Source organism: Phaethon aethereus, assembly GCF_964289735.1.
Source record: "Phaethon aethereus genome assembly, chromosome: 15".
NCBI lineage: Eukaryota > Metazoa > Chordata > Aves > Phaethontiformes > Phaethontidae > Phaethon > Phaethon aethereus.
The window spans coordinates 16,887,149-16,905,722 of record NC_138591.1 but is presented as its reverse complement, the minus strand read 5'-3'; the positions used below and the strand labels follow the sequence as shown (position 1 = coordinate 16,905,722).

The 18,574-nt window shown below is 43.0% G+C and overlaps 1 protein-coding gene across 1 annotated transcript in view; it reads left to right on the top strand.

Annotated features, from left to right (window-relative positions):
- Window positions 1-18,574, top strand: part of ADCY9 (adenylate cyclase 9) — a gene marked incomplete at its 3' end in the record, with an annotated part of 81,727 nt that overhangs the window by 35,730 nt on the left and 27,423 nt on the right. Inside the window, exons 4-6 of the mRNA XM_082006788.1 lie at window positions 6,279-6,451; window positions 11,720-11,824; window positions 16,241-16,458. Coding sequence (XP_081862914.1) covers window positions 6,279-6,451; window positions 11,720-11,824; window positions 16,241-16,458 — 496 coding nt within the window. The remainder of the gene's footprint in view (window positions 1-6,278; window positions 6,452-11,719; window positions 11,825-16,240; window positions 16,459-18,574) is intronic.

The following is an 18,574-nucleotide window of genomic DNA, read 5'->3' as shown; positions in this document are numbered from 1 at the left end:
ACTAGCGCATGGCGTTTCCGCTCTCGCAACTGGGACAGTTCAATTGACCGAAGGATGTTTTGCAGGGATGTCGCAACCCCTTTGATTATCCAGTCCTTTGATTATCCGCAACCCCTTTGATTATAACAACGGTGCTGTTGTTAGGTAAGGATGTGCCTCTCAGCTTTCGCTTCTCTCTTCATTTCAACGTACACAAGTATTTTAATCCTTAAATTATTAGAAGCTTCAAGAAGAAAAACTTGCTGAAGTTGTTTCTTAACAATCTTTGGTCAAATTAAGATTGCAAAACAGAAAAAAGAAAATGTAAGTAATGACCCTTATTTACATTTAAAGTTGCACACTTCTTGGCACTACGTTCAGCTTGGTTACTGGGTACCTCTTTGAAGGCGCCTCAGTTGATCTGTATTACGTTAGCTACGGAGTCTATCCAGGAAAAGGCTTTTAAATTTCCTATTCATCTGTTTTCGGATTTGCTCTCTGAAATACAAAGCGGAAGCTTCCGTCCTCCGGTTTCTAACATTTGCGTATTTTGAGCAGCGTTTGGTCTTATAGCTGTGTATGGCGGGCGGTTGACCCTTCGAGTCGTCGCGCGGGTATTCCCAGCGAAGGGCAGTGCTGCCGTGCGGCGCTGTCGGGCGTCATGGCCCTGCTTAGCTTTGGCTGGTTCTGAGGTTCCTTGTGCTGTAAAGTACCAGTTCCCGGTTCAGTAGATGAGAGCGTTGTGCTGGGCGGGAGGAAGAGGTTTGCATGAACTCTGGTAGACCCCCCCCTGCACAGAAAGCAAGAAAACAGTCCCCGTAAATACAGATTTGGCAACTCTTGAATTTTAAGAATGAAGGAGAGTATTTGCTATTGAAAATCATCTTCAGGTTCAGCAACAACTTGGACCCGACGGATACTAAAGCTCCCGGAGTGGTGGCACGCTCTGTGTTATTTCCTGCGTAAACGTTAGGCTAGATTAGTACCTGAAAAATTATTTAAGCTTCAACAAGGAAAAAAACCAACATGGAAGAGTTAGGAGAGAGATGCCGAAAAGAGACTGCAATTAGAAGTAGTAAGTACATTTCTGGTCACTTCTTTTACTGTTATTTGGCTGTCATATTACATTCCAGAAATTGCAGTTAATAATTTATTTTACAGAGCAAGACAGAGTCTAATGAAATTGTATAGGAGCGTATTTTATCATATGAGGAAACCTAACTGTAGGTTTCTGTTTCCTTTCCCTGAAGTAGCAGCGTCTGAGAATCAGTATTTTCACTCCCAGATTTTTGGCAGAGTGCGAAGATGACGTCTTTAAAAGGCATGGAGAAAACTTTTTATTGTATTTCTAAAAAGAGAAAGCAAGAGCAGATTGATTGCAGAGCGCCATAACCCGAAAGTGAGTTACCAACCATCAGTTTAGAAAGAAAGGAGCTAAAGCCAATTCTGAAACTGCAAAGCTTTTTTTTTTTTTTGAGCTTGTTATACCACCAATAGTTACTTGTATCAGAGTTAAATAAAATGAGATATTAAGTTATTGAACGATAATCACTAACATTTCATCACGGCAGGTGATTAAAATGACTTTCTAGCTGGAAGGTAATTCTTGCTCTCACATGGGAGTGACAGTTGCTGGTTTTTACACGGTGAAACAGTTTTCGTGCAAATTCTGATTTTGTGAGGTAAGGTACTGCCAAAGTAGAGGGTTGTGAAAACAGAGCTCAGTTAGTTTTGTAAATTTATACTTAATTATTTGAAAAGCAATTCCATTAAATAGTGTAGACGCTAAGGGAAATGATGGAAAGATAAATAATGAAGGAGAATTGCTAATATAAAGCTATTTGCTAAAAGGGGCCTAATTAATATAATTTGGATTTTATTACATCAATACGAGGAATGTTACTAGTCTTGCAGAAGAGGGCTGCGTACAGGGAAGTAGTTATTCTGAAAAGGAAGGTCACCCGTTAGATAAATACTGTTTCCCCACACCGCAGCTAAAAAGGTGAAGCGATTCACGGAGGGAGGAACGGGGATACGTAAGAAGAGTGGGATTATATTGTTATTCAACGCATCAGTAAGACCATGACTGCAATATGACCATGACTGCCATCGGTTTTCAGTGCCTGTTAGAATCAGTGCTGAAAAGGGTTTCAAAAGCATTCGGAGTTCATTAGATAGAGACGCGAGGAGTATGACACGTTCACTTCGCCCCAAAGACAGTAATTTTCCTGTCCGCCCTCAGTAGAGGGCTGAAACGTTTCAGTGCCGTAGAGGTGAAGCATCACAAATTGAAACTTGAATCTATTTTGCCAAGGAGTTGCTTACCAACTCTTGTATCGACTCCCCCCTCTTTTGAGATCCCCTGGAGGAGAAGACATCCCATCTTTAAAAGCTGCCTGGAGGGATCCCCTCTGCTTACGTAAAAATCAGATTAGACTGGCATAACGGCAGCTTCTGCGCCGGCCCGAGCCCGCGTCGCTGAACTTTCCATTTCCTCTGCAACAACTGCTTTTTCTCACGCTACCAAAACCAGGTTGAAGACTGGAATGTTTACACACAGCCTTATTTATACTTTTGTTTATTTTTGTGCATACAGAAAATAATTTGTGTGTGAGTGCATGCATATGATTTTTTTTAAAAATTGTTATTAGTGTATTATTTAGCGTTTGGGATGGTTTTCTGTTTTTATAAGTTCAGAGAAATGCAGCTGGTAAAAAGGAAAGCTAATTGAAGAAAGGAGCCGAGTACAGAAATTGCCTAACACTTCTAAAATTCAATGGTAGTAGGACTAATAAACCCACTGTAGTTCAATGGGGATCTCACTACTAACTGTTTTGTTAATGTCACAAATAGACTTTACAAACACTGTAAATACTCAAAGTGGTTGAATTGAAGAAATGAGTGTTTTGGCTCAGCGTGCGGGAGCTGTTACTCTTTATAAAACTTACAGATTTTCAGAACTTGAAGACAAGCGAAGGAAATGGCTTGTGTCTCTCAAAGATAAACGGCGTAGCTCATTTTTTCCCCAAGGCAGAAAATACTACGTACATTAAATTGGTATGTTGAGGGGGTGGGTGGTTGTAGCCGATTCCCCGTCTTCTCTTCCAAGAGCCGTCTCTGGAAAAAGCAGAAATGTGCTGCAGGTACAGATTTGCTATCGGGCATTTTGAGGTTGTCTTATTTTTCATGATTTATTTTGAAAAAATTTGGGGGATGACAGCATCCTTAAGATTGAGAATGGCAGGAGGGGATGAAAGGATGAGCTTTGTCTGTATCATCGGCAGTATAAGCATCTCACGGCACTTTCTTCATTGCCATGTCTTGAGTTACGTCGTTGCGCAGCAACACGCGCCAGAAATTGTCACCATGTTTGCTGGTTTTTCACGTAAAATGGCAGCTCCTCCATTGTTGGCTTGTTCGTTTAATATCGTTGCGTTGCCTAATTGATTTAACTGTGCCCGCGTGGTGGTGTGAATGTTTTTCTCTGCATACACCGTTTGTATGGAGAATGACGGTGTTGGTTGTACTAATTCACGGGAGATGGAGGAGGAGGAATAACAGTGTTCTCGTACAATACGTTTTCGTTACATCGATACAGTCCTACTGAATTAATGACTCCTTTTTTTAATACTGAAATAGTTCGGACCGAACGTAGGAGTCGCTGTGCAAAGCGTCACAGAGTTGCAAGGAATACTAAAGCAAATAGAATTTTCCTATCATAAGAAGGATTTAATAACAAAGCGTTAGGTAGGCAATCTCAGTAAAGTTCTATAAAGATTTTTACACCTCCTAATTTTCAAAAACTTTCCAAAAATAACCTTTTTTGTCCTTATTTGCTGTCCTGAGACCCTGAGCATTCAGCGCTAGGAGTAGCCCGGTGACTTCTTGCTAAAGCTCTGTTGTGGTTCTGCAGGATATTGGCTTTTCTCTGTCATATTTAAAGAAATTACCCATTTTGAGTAACGCTCCTTGTTCAGTGGACGTGACGGGGCTGAGGAGCACGAGGAGATAATAAAGAGATTTTTTTCTTTTTAATAGATTTGGTGCCAAGGACCAGCCATTTTAGCCAACTTTAAACCCAGCAGCTCTGTGGGACGGCGGGCGCGAGCGGCCGTCGATGGAAAACGGGGCGATAGCGGCTGTGGGCTGGTGGGTTTGCCACGGATGGGAAGGACGAGGGGTGGAGCGGAGCCGAGAAGCCGCGGCACGCCGAGCAGCCGCGGCACGCCGCGGTTTCAGGTTGGGGTGAGGGTGGATTTTGCTTTCCCAAACACGTTTTCAATTACTGGCGTACCGTAGCCTTTTCCCTTTTTCCTTGGTGTGGAGCTCAAAGTGGAGATAATTTTACTGTACGCAACAGACTGACAAAATAATTCCGCTGCGCAGCACGGTAAGAGGTATTTTCAAAAATACGCAACCCAAAGAAAATATGTTTGTTTAGGGAAAAACCTAGAGGGATAGTAGAGTGGTAAAATAATCCTGTTGCTTTAAGGTAGCTTTTAAAAATAGGAGTAGTGAGCTTAATGCTCTAGCTTTTACACAGTAAACATATAATTGTAAGCTGATTGCGGTGAATTCCTTAAATGACAACCCCCATCAACAGAGGTTTTAGAGACATCTGGAAGCCAGCAGCAGCTCAGGATTTTATTAAGCGGCACTGCCAAATAAAATCCAAGCGCTACTATAAGCGCCATAAAAATAAAGATTGGCTCTAGCGTAAGGTCTCGAATACGCAAGCGAACGCTCCGGAGCCGGGGCGGGGGGGGCCGTGAGAACACCGGAGCTTTCCCGGTGGCTTTCGAGCCTGAGGTTGAAACGGTCGCTACAGCTGGGGGTTTCTGCGATGGTTGTGGAGGTGTTCAGGAGCCCGAGTTACTCGTGGAATAAACAGAGAAGCCGCAAAATTGCTGTTTGGATGTCTAACCTATTTTTATCGGAAAGATTGTAGACAAAGTACTGTCTCGTGTTACATCTTACAGACAAAAAAGGGTTTGTGGAACAGGGTTTTCTGTCTGTAAGGAAGGTGCGGAGAGAACGGCCGTATCCTAACGAACAGAAACCTGCCCTCTTCCAAGAGCCACAACCTGACATAGTTATTTCCAGCTTTCGTCCTACGGCCGGAGGCGACTGAGTGCAGTCGATGGCTGCGACAGCCGCGTGTCTGCCCGCGACCAGGTGACAAATACCGGCAGAAGGCGGGGGGGGTGACCCGAAAGCAAACCCGGCAGCCATCCCGGCAGCGAGAGCTCGGCCGCAGAACCGCGTGGGACAGCGGTCTCCAGTAGCTCAAAACGACGAGCGCTTTCCAGCTCTGCGAGCTGACGACCTCCACCCTTTTTGGAGCGCGTCAGTGCCCTTCCATGCTGAGCGGGAGGTTTCCCGTGCAGTGGCCATAAAATTAACTCGTTTGAATTCAGAAAGCAGTGCCATCGGTAGCTCCTTCGTCTTTGCGCCTAGGAATAACCCAGAACATCATAACGCAAAGTTTCAAGGAAGTAAAATAAGTGATACTCTCAACAAAACTCAGCGCTCTTATTTTTTGAAGAGGTTTTTGATACAGCTCAGCTTGATACAGCATGGTATTTACCAGCCTGGCCTTTAATATGGGATCTGCTTTCCAATTAAGCTTCAATTCATACAACAGTTGCAGAGAGCCTGAGTGGGTGTACGTGCAAGAGAGATTGAGTTTGTTTTTTCAAAATGTGAAGTCTGCGCTAACTATGAAAACCCATCAGAATTTCTAGCGCTTAAACGCCATTTCCTTTCTCAGTGTGCTACCAGCATTAAGCAATTTTGACGACATCCCTCTGACAAATGGCGAGTGGAAGTGGAGGAATACATGCTGATTTTTCAGGAGTAGAATATTAACACAGATACCACTGAAAAACAGGCTGCACATCCTTTCCAGAAGTAAAGAGTTAATGTGTGAGCTCAAATTACAACTTGGAAGCAAACACATAAGGTCTTTGCTCTATTTTTCAGAAGTACACGAGTGAAAATGGAATAAAGAAAGTACACGTCCGTCCTGGCCATTGCTGTGTGTTAGAGGAGTCTCTTCTGTCTGGGACAGCAGATGTTGGGCAATCCTAATTGCCACCACTTTACACAGAGAATCTTTATATTCCTGGTCGTTTTTCCCAGCCGCTGTCTTTTTGTGTGTGTGTGTGTGTGTGTCCGCGCTCTATTCCCAGTCATTGATAGTGTCTTTGATAGTTACGTATTTCATATCTGCGAAGTCCAAAGGAGCGTTCTTTTTGCCTTGCTGTGGTTCTGACTGTTCGTTTTCTTTTTTTCTGTAGGTTTGAAGACCTATCTGATCTCTGGTCAGAAGGTGAAAGAGCCGCACTGCAGCTGCTCGCAAGCATTGCTTCCCAGCTTGGAGTCCGGAGATGGAGCCAGGATACAGGGAGCATCGTCAGCCGAGAGCGCCGGTGACTTGACAAAGACTCTCAAACAAGCAGAAAAACCGAAGGTGGGTTCTTGTTTCAAACCCAAGCAGCCTAGGTCTCAAGCTGTGCAAAGCAGGGAGAGAAGATGTGTGGATGGGGAAACCTTACAGGTTTGTTTATGCGCTGCTTTATGTATTTGTGTCTATATGTACGTATACGTGTCTGTATACACATAGAGTGACAAAGCATAGCATGAGGAAGGGAAAAAAATTACAAAATGCCTTGCCAATCGACAAGGAATCCCCAAAGCAAGGTGAACACTTTTTAAAGGTGGTTTCAAATAATTGGTTGGTGGTGAGGCTTTTTTGGTATTTCAGGACTGAGAGCTCAATGCTGCTTTTTCAATGGTCTTGATTTTTTGGGGGGAATAAAGAATATGCTTTAAGCAGCTACTGTAACTTCTATAATTTTCTGCTTGTGCTGCACCCTGCTTCTGCTGTTCCTCTATTGTGCAGGTCATGTACCTGTGAACCTTCTCGTATGAGTATATAACAGACACCCCCACAAAAAGATAACGGGATGGTTTGTGTGGTGGGAGGCTGTGAGATTGTGTTTTCTCCACTTGCTCTAGAAACCTATATCTAGAACTGAGGGCAATGATTTGAATGGATTCAGCTTAGAGAAACGATGACATTTTGTTATGTTCACACCTCTCGCAAGATCTCTTGACAAGGAAATCTGTGAAACAATGTGTATTGCTTCAAAGCTTTGCTGTTACTCTCCATCTTCCGGCTCAGAACAGATTTCCCAAACAACAGATGTCTATTCTCTGTTTTCATTCGTGCTAAGACTTCCTCGTCCCAGCTTGCCCCAGCTGGGCACGAATGTCAGAACCACGGGTGGTCATTTGCAGGTCGCTGTCCTTAAACTTCAGTGTGTTTAGTCCTGAGGGGGTCTCTTCAGCATAGGTTTGAGATTTAGCTGACAGAGTTGATTGGGGGGGTGGCTTTCATGCTGCTCCGTTTTTGCTGCATGTTTGTCGTCTGGATTAGGAGAGCTTGAGTCGGGCACCTTTACTCTGCCTCTGTGCCAGGTTTTGGAGTGAAAACACTGGATTGCAAAGTGAGATCAGCCGGAAGGCTGGCCCAAAGATATGGTCCAAAGTTAAGTGAGCTCCTCACAGAGCAAACCAGGACTGTTTAACTACAGAACGTAGCTGTAGCCATCTTTATCCCTCCCCAAAATAGCACTCTGTGTGGCTTGACTGCATCCAAGTTGCTGGTAATACTTTTCTATTCCGTGTCCTGTGTAAGAAAGAAGATATTTGGCATCCCTCAGGCACTGGCTTTCCAGCTCTCTCTTGTCTTTCAGTGAAGGTACTAGCAGATAAGGTAGGAAAATATGAAAATAAGGGGTAGGAAGTCCTTGATTTCAAGTAGTGAGGGAAGAAGAATGTACCAAGTGGAGCAGGGTTACTGAGCTGCCCGTCCGTGGAGCAGAGGGGAGAGAGGAGGGATTAAAGCAGTAAAACTAAGGGTGCAGTTCTGAGAGAAAGCGAGGATGCCTTGTTCATGTCAGACAGCAGATGAAGCTGTGACTGGAGGACGATGAAGCTACAGTGAACTACAGGACTGACTTGACTGCAGCTAGGATTTGATAAAATTTGTTGTGTATTAAGTTGTGGTACATGCTGTTAAAATGACTGAAGTCCAAACTGAAATCTGTTGTTAAGGCTCAACTATGGTACGTGTTTTCTAAAAACATGGGGTGACTTACTCTGCAGAAGGGTAGATACAGACGCACCAGTCTTCCTAAACAGCCAGCATGCAATGTGGAGGCATGCTGCTGGCCCACGAGGTTGTGTTTACTGCCTAGTCCCCGATTTTCTGCTCCGGGACCGTCTTGGCTGGGTGTTAATTGCTTTTTAAATGCTGAACGATGGTCCGCGCAGCTCTGAAGTGCAAACGTGGCTTATCTAAATAAGCGAAGGAGAAGCTAAAAGAAGCCGCTTCAGAAGAGCGTCTGGGACAAGTGCCAGCGCAGTGTCAGCCTTCTTGGATGCCCTGTCTGCCGTCGTGCTAAAGCTACTGCATCGAGTTTGTGCTTATAGGTACCTGTTTTTATTCATCACCATGAGCCCTGCAGGTCTGGCCAGTGATTTCCTAAGCAGCCTCACAACTCTTTGAAAATAGCGTGCCTGTCTTGCCCCAAATACACTGATGCCGGAGTGAATTTTGAATGACCCCAAAGTCAGCTTTCCCTGCGGTTTGATAAGCATCCCTATAACGCACATTACAAACCGTGTCAGAATGCGTATAGCATAGCGATGAAGCGGTCGTGCGAACGCTGAGCGCTTACTTAAAAACGTGTTCTGCCCTGTAGTTGCAGCACAGAATTGCAAAGCGTTCTTGGTTCTCGCAGCACGGCTAGGTACAGGTGTTCCAGACTCCGCAGTACGCTTTCGAGTGTAGATGTGCACCGGCCTTCGCTCTGCTGAGTCGTCTGTTATTGGAGTCATTGTGGACCGGGAAGGCTGGGTCAAGTTTTCAAGGAATATTTAATTTGCCAGCCATGCTAGAGTAGGTCTTAGAGTGCTAAATAAATAAATAAATACATATATATCTATGTATATTAGAAAATCCCCACAAAGAACAACCGCGCAATTTAATGATAGATCATGCACAATTTTTGAAAAGGAGTGGTTTTCTTTTTTACAGGTTTGTAGTTTTGTTGGTTTTTTTTTTTTTTAAAGCCTGCAGCTTGCTGGTAGGGTCTGGAGATGATAATCTGCAAAAGAATCATGACTTACATGCCAACTGTTTTAAATACAAAGCTGTAAACAGCGTCAGTGTGGGAGGAGATGACTCCAGCTCTGCAAAAGAGACTAAGCAGGAGGGACAAAATCACAGACGAGTTGGAATATTTTTGTTTTAAAGGCAGTAAGTGGCCATGTTGGATGCGAAGGATGACTTTCACATTTTGGGCTTAAACGGATGTTCTAATGGACAAGATCTGTTAAGGAAGGTCAGGAAGGGGAACGCAGCAGTAATTGATCCACGGAAGGAATTGTATTTCCTCCTCTCCTCCAGTGTATCTGTAGTTCATTTAATGGCAACCCTTGTTGCAGTATGGATATCAATAAAATGTGTGTGCATAATTAAAATGGTGAAGATGGAGGCTAAAAACTATAAGTCAATCTGTAATAGCAGCCAATTTTTTTGAATGAAAGCACCGTAACCTGCTTAAGCAGTTTTGGTATCAGTTTATTTTCCCTATCATATTGTATAAAATGCCTTACTTGACAGGGAATCATAAGCTGTTATAAAAATGTTTTAATCATCTCTTGATATGAAAACAGAAAGTACTTTTGCTTGTCTCGGTGTTTCCTGAAAGTGCATTAATGTATTATTCATCGTGATGAGGTCACACACGCCCTGAGCTCGTGTGAATGTCTACAATAGAGAATGAAGTTAATGATGTTGACTTGAGCACATGGGGTAAATCAGATGGATGTCTGCCTCTTCTCAAAAGGTCAGGCTTTTTTTCCTGAGACTTTTGGCTTCTGGTTTAACCCCAGGAGCTAAGCGTTTGAGGTGGTCTTATTAGCAATCTCAAACAGGGAGTATTTTCTGTATTTTTTTGTTAGAGATATTAGTTTTTTATTACCATTAACTGACTTTTGCCATGGATAAATCTACTAATGCTCTAGGAGTGTAGGAGGCTCATTAGCCCATTCTCATGCTCTTTTTTAAAGCTATCTAATATCGCTTTCCACAAAGTGGCCAAGGCATTCATGTTATTTAGTCCTAGATTATTTTTAAACAAACTTATTTGAGACCCAACTTCATAGTTTCTTCATGTGTGTGGGTAACAGGTTCAGAACTGGAGGTAACTTGCTTATCTGATGCCAGATTAGGAAACTCGTAGTCATTTCGGTGCCCCAACCCGGACCGTGCCCCTGAGGAACAGCAGATACGATGGTCTGCTGGCTGCTGAGAAGGCTCAGAGTCTTCATGAAAGCCTTCGAGAGGCGTTGTTGAGTGATAGGTGGATCAGCAGTCACAAGAAGAGTGTGGGCTGGGAGAAATGCCATGCCGTAACAACCTGAAGATTAAACATGCTGCATTATTCAATCTCAAGTGTGACGCCAGAGACGGAAAAGGGGCTTTGGGTGACAAGGCAGCTCTGAAAAGAATTACACACTGGTCTCTGAAGTAGGGAGTGAATCTGAAGGCCAAAGTTCTGTTTTGGGACCAGGATAGACTATCATTCGATAGGCTACAGAGGCTTGAACGAGTCTCTCCTGAGTCCAAAACGAACAGATAAAATGGACCTGGGGTGTTGAGTTTGGGACAAAAGGGTCAAAAGTCACTTGCTGGAAAATTTATCAAGATGCTTAGTGGATCCCTCACCACCTTTTAGTAAATAGTGTGCCGAATTTAGTATGCTGTTCCCCATGGTGGGTGTCTCTGTACACATTAGTAGACTTCTGGCAAGGCTGGTAAACAGTAAACCATCTCCGGAGCGGAGGAATTGCCAACAGGGATGCGACATGGGGTCCCTCTGCAGAATCCTGCCTGTACATGACCAGGACTGGAGAAAAGTATGAAGAACTTGGAAGATACAGATATGGGGCTAATTCCACTTAAGAAGATCACAATTTAACTCTAAGGGGTTAGGTTATTTTAAAAGCTGAAGTGTTATTTTAGGTTGTTTCCAAAAAGCATCACCTGCAACCATTGCAAGTCCTGATGGTTTTGCTTTCCTTGTTTCCTGTGACATTTGCTGGGTGTTTGCCTTTGACAGTGTACGATAACCTAAGCTCCACTCTACTGTCTTAGAGCACTGTATGAAAAAAGCGTTTTGCCTTTATTGGTTTCAGATTTGTTGCTTTCCATTTCGCTATGGTGTTCATAGTGCGTTCTGATGTTTTGTGGGTTTGGGGTTTTTTTGAGTTTTGCTGCATTTTGTGCTAAGTCTTTACTCGTAATGCCATTCAGATCCTTTTGCAGACAGTTATTAAACAAGAGAATTGCACTCTCTCACTGAAGAGTATTCTGTTCTTCTTGGGGAGGTCCTTTGCTGGTATGCAGTGACTACAGTGTATCTGTGATCTTACACTAGTAAAGCTTTCCTGGATTAGATTTAGCTTCAGTAAACAGAAAATCTGTGTTTTATTTTTGAAATGGTGCATTCTGTTCCAGTCAAATTTTGCTCCCTGCTTCCCATTCTGTAGCTTTGTTTATCTTTTAGCCATGCTGCAAATATACAAGTGGACCGAATTATAAATTGCATAATCCTACAAGGACACCAGAACGTTCCTGGCTAAATTTTTTTTTGTCTCATTGCAGCCTTGCCCTTCATGTAGTACCACCCTTGCTCCCCACTGTGATGTCAGCATAGACGAAGGAGCTATCCAAAATGGTTGTCAGGATGAGCATAAAAAGAGTACAAAGGTAATTTAAGTATTTATCATATCCCTTCTTTTCCCTTATTTCTCTGCTTCAGTTAGCTTTCTCATTTTTGTATTGCTTTCCTTTATTCAAACTCTTAAGCAGCAGAACTAGTTTTGATTTTGAGCAGCTGTATTCTAAAATTTAGTTGCACATCCCCACCCCACCCCCAATTTTCAAAATTAGTAGTAATTTTATGGGCTCAGTTTGATACTAAGAAGAACCTAAAATTTGGACTCTTTAAATTGTGCTGAGGGTACCCAAAGAAAGAGGCAGAAACACCACCACCACGGTGTCCATCCCTTACACCAGTTGGCTGCGTGTCACCTAGCCACAAGTTACAACCTATGTCTTTTGCCAATGTCTTCTGCATTGTAGCTCTAAGCTAAGACAGAGTTATTCCCGTTCACGCGCACAGCTTCACAGCATCTAAGTCAGTTCGCATCCTTTTTCTGACCGACAAATACAGCGTCTTGCATATTCAGCATGCTGCTGCCAAGATTGCGTTCCTTGCCTGTTGCTTAGATATCTCGCTGAGGCCACCTACTTCCTCTACAATACCAGGCGTTGCCTATTTGTCGTCTTGTCCATGGCCTTCGTAGCTTCTCTGCTCTGCCTGTCGCCTCTCTCTCCTTCCTGAACGTTAAGCTCCTGCCTAAATGCAGACTGGATACCAGTGCTCATCACCTGGTGGTTTTCTTTTCAAATAAGTTTAATGCTTTCCCTTGTTGGGGAGAATCATTATATAAACACATTCAGAGAAGCCATCTTGGGGTTTTTTCCTTCTCCTCTGTCTTTACAACTCATCTCATCTATAGAACTAATGGAAAAACTTGCCAGCATTTATTCTACTGATGAGCTACTACATTAATCTATGTTTGTGCCTCTGCGCTCTGCCTGTATTTGACCTGCTGTCTCCTATGCTTAAATTGTAAGCTCAGAAACAGGGACTGCCCTACTGTACTGGACAGAAATGGTTTGTAACGCAGTAGACCATGTTCTGTGCCAGGGTTCCTAGGAAACAGCCTAAGAAAAAATAAACAAAATAATAAATCCCTTCAGCTCTGAGAGAGATAGAACAGAGTGGCCAGCAGGTACTGGTTTCAGAACAGCATGAGATCGTCAAGACAGAAAACATTGTGGGAGATGTGCCCAGGCTGCCAAGATGGTATGTGTGAGATGCTTCTTCCCCAGGCTGCCTCTGTCCACGTGCCAAGGATCTCCAGGAACCAACTGCAAACAGAGATTTTCCTTAGGTACCAAGTGCCTCGTGTCATATGTTGTCATCTTCAGAATTATGCTTTAAGGTTCTTCCTACTACAACTGTATTAGCTTCATGTGTGTTAATCAGCAAGTCATCTAACCTTGCTTAAAAGAGGTCTGTACAGTGCTGAATAAAATATCTGTAATTTCACTGGAAGAAACATGCTAGTGGAGACCAAATCACATCTTCTTTGATTTGGTTTAGTTATTGCTAAGTCAAAAATTGGACCAGTTAAGTGGCTCCCTGTAACTCTGGGAAGCCTGTTTAACTGGAAGCTTAAAGAACAGCTACATGGACAAAGTTGCCGTGGCATTTGATTTCCAAATCCGCTCTGCAGTCTCAGCTTTCTTGGGAAGAAAGCTGAATAAGCTCCCTCTACGGGGTCTGTTCCCTTCCCATGCCATGTCGCTGTGCCTGGCCCTGCAACATTCATGTCCCGTCTTTTAGGGAACGTTAATGACGTTAACCGCGTCCTTAGACCTTCCCAGGTCCCAACAACCTCTGGAGCCTCCCTGTTTCTTGACGGGAGGAAACTATCGCATGGTACATCAAATCTCTGAGCGCTCAAAAAAACCTGTGCAGCCCGTTGCCATCAGAAACCACAGTAGCATTTGAGTAACATTTAATAAATAGGGATTTTCTTCTTACATGCAAGCGGTTTCACACTCTAATGCCCTCCTGTTAAGATTAGCAGAGTGGAGACAGCACAGGAAAACCTTGAGCTGACTGAAGGGAAGAATTTTCTTAGGGATTTGATCCTTTGCCAAGGAGCTAAAGAGAAAAGGCCAAGAGAAGCCTATGCTGACCTTCTCTGAAAGAGCAGAAATTTTCGCTGCATTCTTCAGATGAACTTGAACAGACAGGGAAAGCAAACAGTGCTGCTCGAGTCCATATCTTTTATTTGAGCTGCTCATAGCAAAAATTGTGTTCCCTCGGTTACTGCTTTTCCAGCGATGACATCTGCTGCAGGGGTGAGGAAAAGGAGAAAGATTCTTTACCAGAAAAAAAGAAAGGTGATAACTATGGCCTTCATTGGTTTTTTTTTTAGGCCTCAAATTGTTCTGGGAAGTGCTCCGGGCAAACGTAATCTTTAGCGTAAATTCAAAAAAGAAACAAACGGTGAAGACCCTTCGCTTCTAGCAACTCGTCGGACAGTTCTCTTTGGTTTGCCTTTGTTAATGCTCCTCACCTCAAAAACCTGAGGAGACCTTTCCCTGGCACTGCAGTAGTCTTGTGCTCCACAGCCGTGTTCCCTCTTGGCTAGGCGAGAGAACCTGTTCGGTTCCCGGAGGGCTTGCTCTGGAAGCTGCTGGATGTTCTCCCTTTGAAAAGAAACCAGTGACCTTTTATGAATGTTCTTGTGCCTCTGGCTTACCAGGAGAGTGCCCTTCTGTCACATGCAAACACCTATCTGGTCCAAGAGTTTTTGCTCGGCTTTTGCTGAGCCACGTGTTGCTGACATCACCTTTCTCTTCTGTTGATTGCGGTCTTTAGCAAAACATTGGCAGCACACCAACGTAACTACTAAATTTCCTATTCTACTTCGCCAGCTGCTGTCACCGGGCTGTGAACACCTGCAAGCTGCCAAAACAACTGTTGGGAGTGGTAGAAGGGACTAGACTGGGAATCCTTCCATCTCCTGGCTCCCACTGCGTGGCTCCAGGGGCTCACACCTCCATCGGGGCAGCCCACAGGGCGGGGATCCCGCGTCCCTCCGGGGCGAGAGGAAGAGGAAGCACAGCTCGCCTTCCTCCTGCTTTTCCTGTAGCTCTAGGGAACCGTTCCAGCACACCTTGTTATGACTTTAGCTCTTGAAGACTTGGCAGTGGCAGGGAGGAGCCAAGCCCCAGTGCCTTCTGACTCCCCCTGGGCAAAGAGACTTTCTCCTGCTGCTCCGTTTAGTCTTGTGTCTTTGCTGGTTGTGTCTGCACCTTTCATTGTACCTGGCCTGTATTCATGTGCCTCATTTGCTTTACAGGACAGATACACAAGGAGGTTGAATTAATTTTGTATGGGCAGCCAGAAACCAGATATTTCTTAACTTTAACTAAGTGGATTTTACAATCTCAGTAAAATATTTCAGTGCATGGGTGGGGTGGTGATGATATTTCTGGTATTTATTTATGGTCACGGTCATGCGGTGGCATCCAGGAATAGTCTTCTGGAGGAGCTTGTCACTGCTGTGCTGACTGCTGTACGGGCAGAAATGAAGGAACTTCTGTCATGAGTGGGTTTCAGGATGAGGAGAAATGAGACGTGATAAATGATAAGACGTGGAGGGGGGAGGTGAGCATTCAAATATGCTAAGTCTGATGTAAGTTTGCATTTGAAAATTATCGTGACTCACTGCAGTTCATTTTCATTCTAACCTTACTTAGTTGTCTAATTTTTGCTTCAGCGCATATTGGTCTAGGTCAAAGAAAATGTCAAAGAAGGAACTTCAGGTTCCATGAAAATAGAATAATTTTTGGTTGAAAGTAATTCATGTTCTCAAGTAAATGAAAGCAAAATTGGTAATACTGTGTACCTACACTGTGTTGCAAGCCGGTGTCAAATTTTAAACACGCAGTGTAAATTTATACAAAGGTAAAAGAAAACCAGAAAGAAGTATATCTTAGTCAGTAAAGAAAATGTAGTTTAATGTGCAGGATTTTTTTTTTTTTTTGTAGGATGATGAACCGTACAAAAGGGCTGTTCCCACAGGTAGGAGAAAGGAGGAAGCTCTGTCTGAAAAGCAGCAGGGCTGTAGTGGTCAGTGGAAGGATCAGCAAGGGCTGGCAGAGTAAGTTGTGTCATGACCCGTGGAAAGATAGCACAGTTTACGTAGGTATTTAAAAAGCTTTATAGAAGAATGTTGACCTTAAGATGAGTGAATGAAATTTGGGCTTGTGGTTGGTCTTCATTGCGTGTGTGAAAATGTACTTTGTTTTCCACTCCTGGGAAACGTGGTACATAAGCAGCAAAGTGACGACGCCTAAATAGACGCACACTTAGAGATGTGAATGACTTCATGGCAGGTAGTTAGGTGTTTGATCAGGTAAAGGCTCGGTGTGCTGAAGGAAGAGCTTCTTTCAACTTTTGCTCCGTGAAATCTCTTCCGTCTACTTTCTCAACCACTAATGTTCCCTATGTATGTTTTGCTTTCCGTCATTCAGGCTCCAGGAGGGCACAGTCCAAAGACTCAAAATGGACTTTTGAGTCCTCCCCAGGAAGAAAAGCTCAGCAATAGTCAAACCTCGCTTTACGAAATGTTGCAAGAGAAAGGAAGATGGGGTGGAGTGAGTCTGGATCAATCAGCTCTCCTTCCTTTGAGGTTCAAAAACATCAGAGAAAAGACAGATGCTCACTTTGTGGATGTGATTAAAGAAGACAGGTAAGGAAAATCGGGCTGTACAATGTAAAATTGTATAAAGGAGGGAAGGCAGTAGCAGGGGTCCCATATCTTTAATCTTTATTTGTGTGCTTTTTTGTCTAATGTCAATAACTATTGTTAACATATAGCATGTAGTATGTTTTCTGACCTTAGTCTATATTCTGTTTAAACTACAGTAGGAACTTGATGTCAGAAACATTCTGCTCAGGAACACGTAAAGCCAGGTTTTTCATCATTTCTGTGATGAACAGTCATTCTTCAGTCAAAGTCTTCAAAAAGGAAATATACTCTTTAAGTGTCTTGTTATGAAGTTGAACTCCTATCTTTACATTCAGAAGTCCTCCTAATGCACAGTAGTATGTAGCTTCCTCTGCAACTAAAAACGTAACAAAATCTGAGCCACAAAACTCAAATTTTTGTATAGCAGAAGTACAACATCTAGTAACATTGTGTGACTAGCTAATGCCTAGAAATCATAGCGGGCTTGGAAGCAGAATTAATAGGAATGAATTCTCATGGACCTACTACCTACCTACATAATTTTGTAAAGTTAGACTCTCTCTGTTTCAAGAAAAAAACACTTTTTTTGGTCAGAGGAAAATATGTTCTCTAGAATTTGGAAGTGTGTGATTTTTGTAAATGCGCAACCCTGTCTCCCTTATTATCGTAGTGACTTGACTGGGATCAACTAAACAGATAACTTGAGTTTGTTATTATTTATGGCTATTCTTATTTTTGCTTCACTGCTTCCACTCAGATTAGGGATATTTTATCTAAATATCCTTGAAACTGTATGCTCGTATAGACTCCAGGCTGCTTGGAACATGGACACTGTCATCTTAACTGAAAACATGACTAAAGCAGGGACAAGTGAGAGGGAAGGACACCAGTCCCTCTCCAGTCTCTTCTTGAGATTTTTTCAGATTACTTTTCTTCTGTGGCCAACTTCAATTAAAATTCAGGTTCCTTTTTTTTTCCCCTCTAGGTGTGTTCTGTCATTAGTGACTGAGAACAGGTGTTAGCTGATATTTTCAAATATTAGAAGGACTGGGAAAGTCCAAATGTTGGCAGAAACCAGCAAGGGCAAATTGGATTTTTGTTTAAAATGTAACTACGATGCTGCAAATTTGAAGTTACAGAAGTAGCTTAATTGATGCTGTTGGTTTGCTGAAGACACCTAGCTCAAGCTCTTGTGTTCCTGGTGCTTTCCTCCTTCACTTAAAAAAAGCATAATTCTTTCTGATTTGGAAAAAGGAAAAAGTAGGACCGTGATTTGATATCAGTCAAAGCCTATCTCTTTTTTTTTTTGTCTCAATTAAATATCATCATTACCGTATTAAGTGGACCATTTCTTGTTGCCAGGGAAACTTCTCTGCTGAGTTCAGTTCATGTAAACATAACTTTCCAAAAATAATCTTCTGATTAATTAGGTCTATGCAAAATGATTTAAGCCTACCATTTTACATTAAGCCTTTTTAACATTTCTCAATGTGAAGTTATACATAATAAGTCATTTTAAAAACAGTCCTGATCCTCAACTGTAAAACAAAATATAATGCTGGTCTTGCCAAATCTAGTATCTGTGAAGATGTTTGGGAAATATTGAGTTTTCTCAGGGAGGGGGTGAAGTCCAACCTTTCCCTTGGTCATCTTAAGTGAAACCTCATTTGCAGCAATAACAATAACAACAATACCGGAGTTTTTCTGCGGTGGTTTTGTGTTACTGCAAACCCAACAGCAGCGAAGCGTGAGCTTCCCCTAGCATTGGGCAGCGATTGCCACAGTGGTGCGCGATGCTGGTGTTCTGATCCGTGATAGAAATTTGTATTAAGAGAAAGTACCTCATCCAGATATGCTGGTGATAAAGTACATAAATTAATCACGGAGGCTCCCTGTACGGCTGGGAAGAGTTAAACATATCCTAGGGAGGATTCAGGAGCCTGCAGACTGCATTAGGAAGCTGCCTAGGGCTAGCCTGGAGGAAATGCTGGTGATACTTTTTCATTTCTCAGCCTCTTTCTAGAGTTTAGGTGTGTGGCCGAGAGTTTCACGAATCTCTTTGCATGCCGAGATTTCACCTTGGAGCTGCTATCTCAGCACAGTTCTAGTTGTCTTT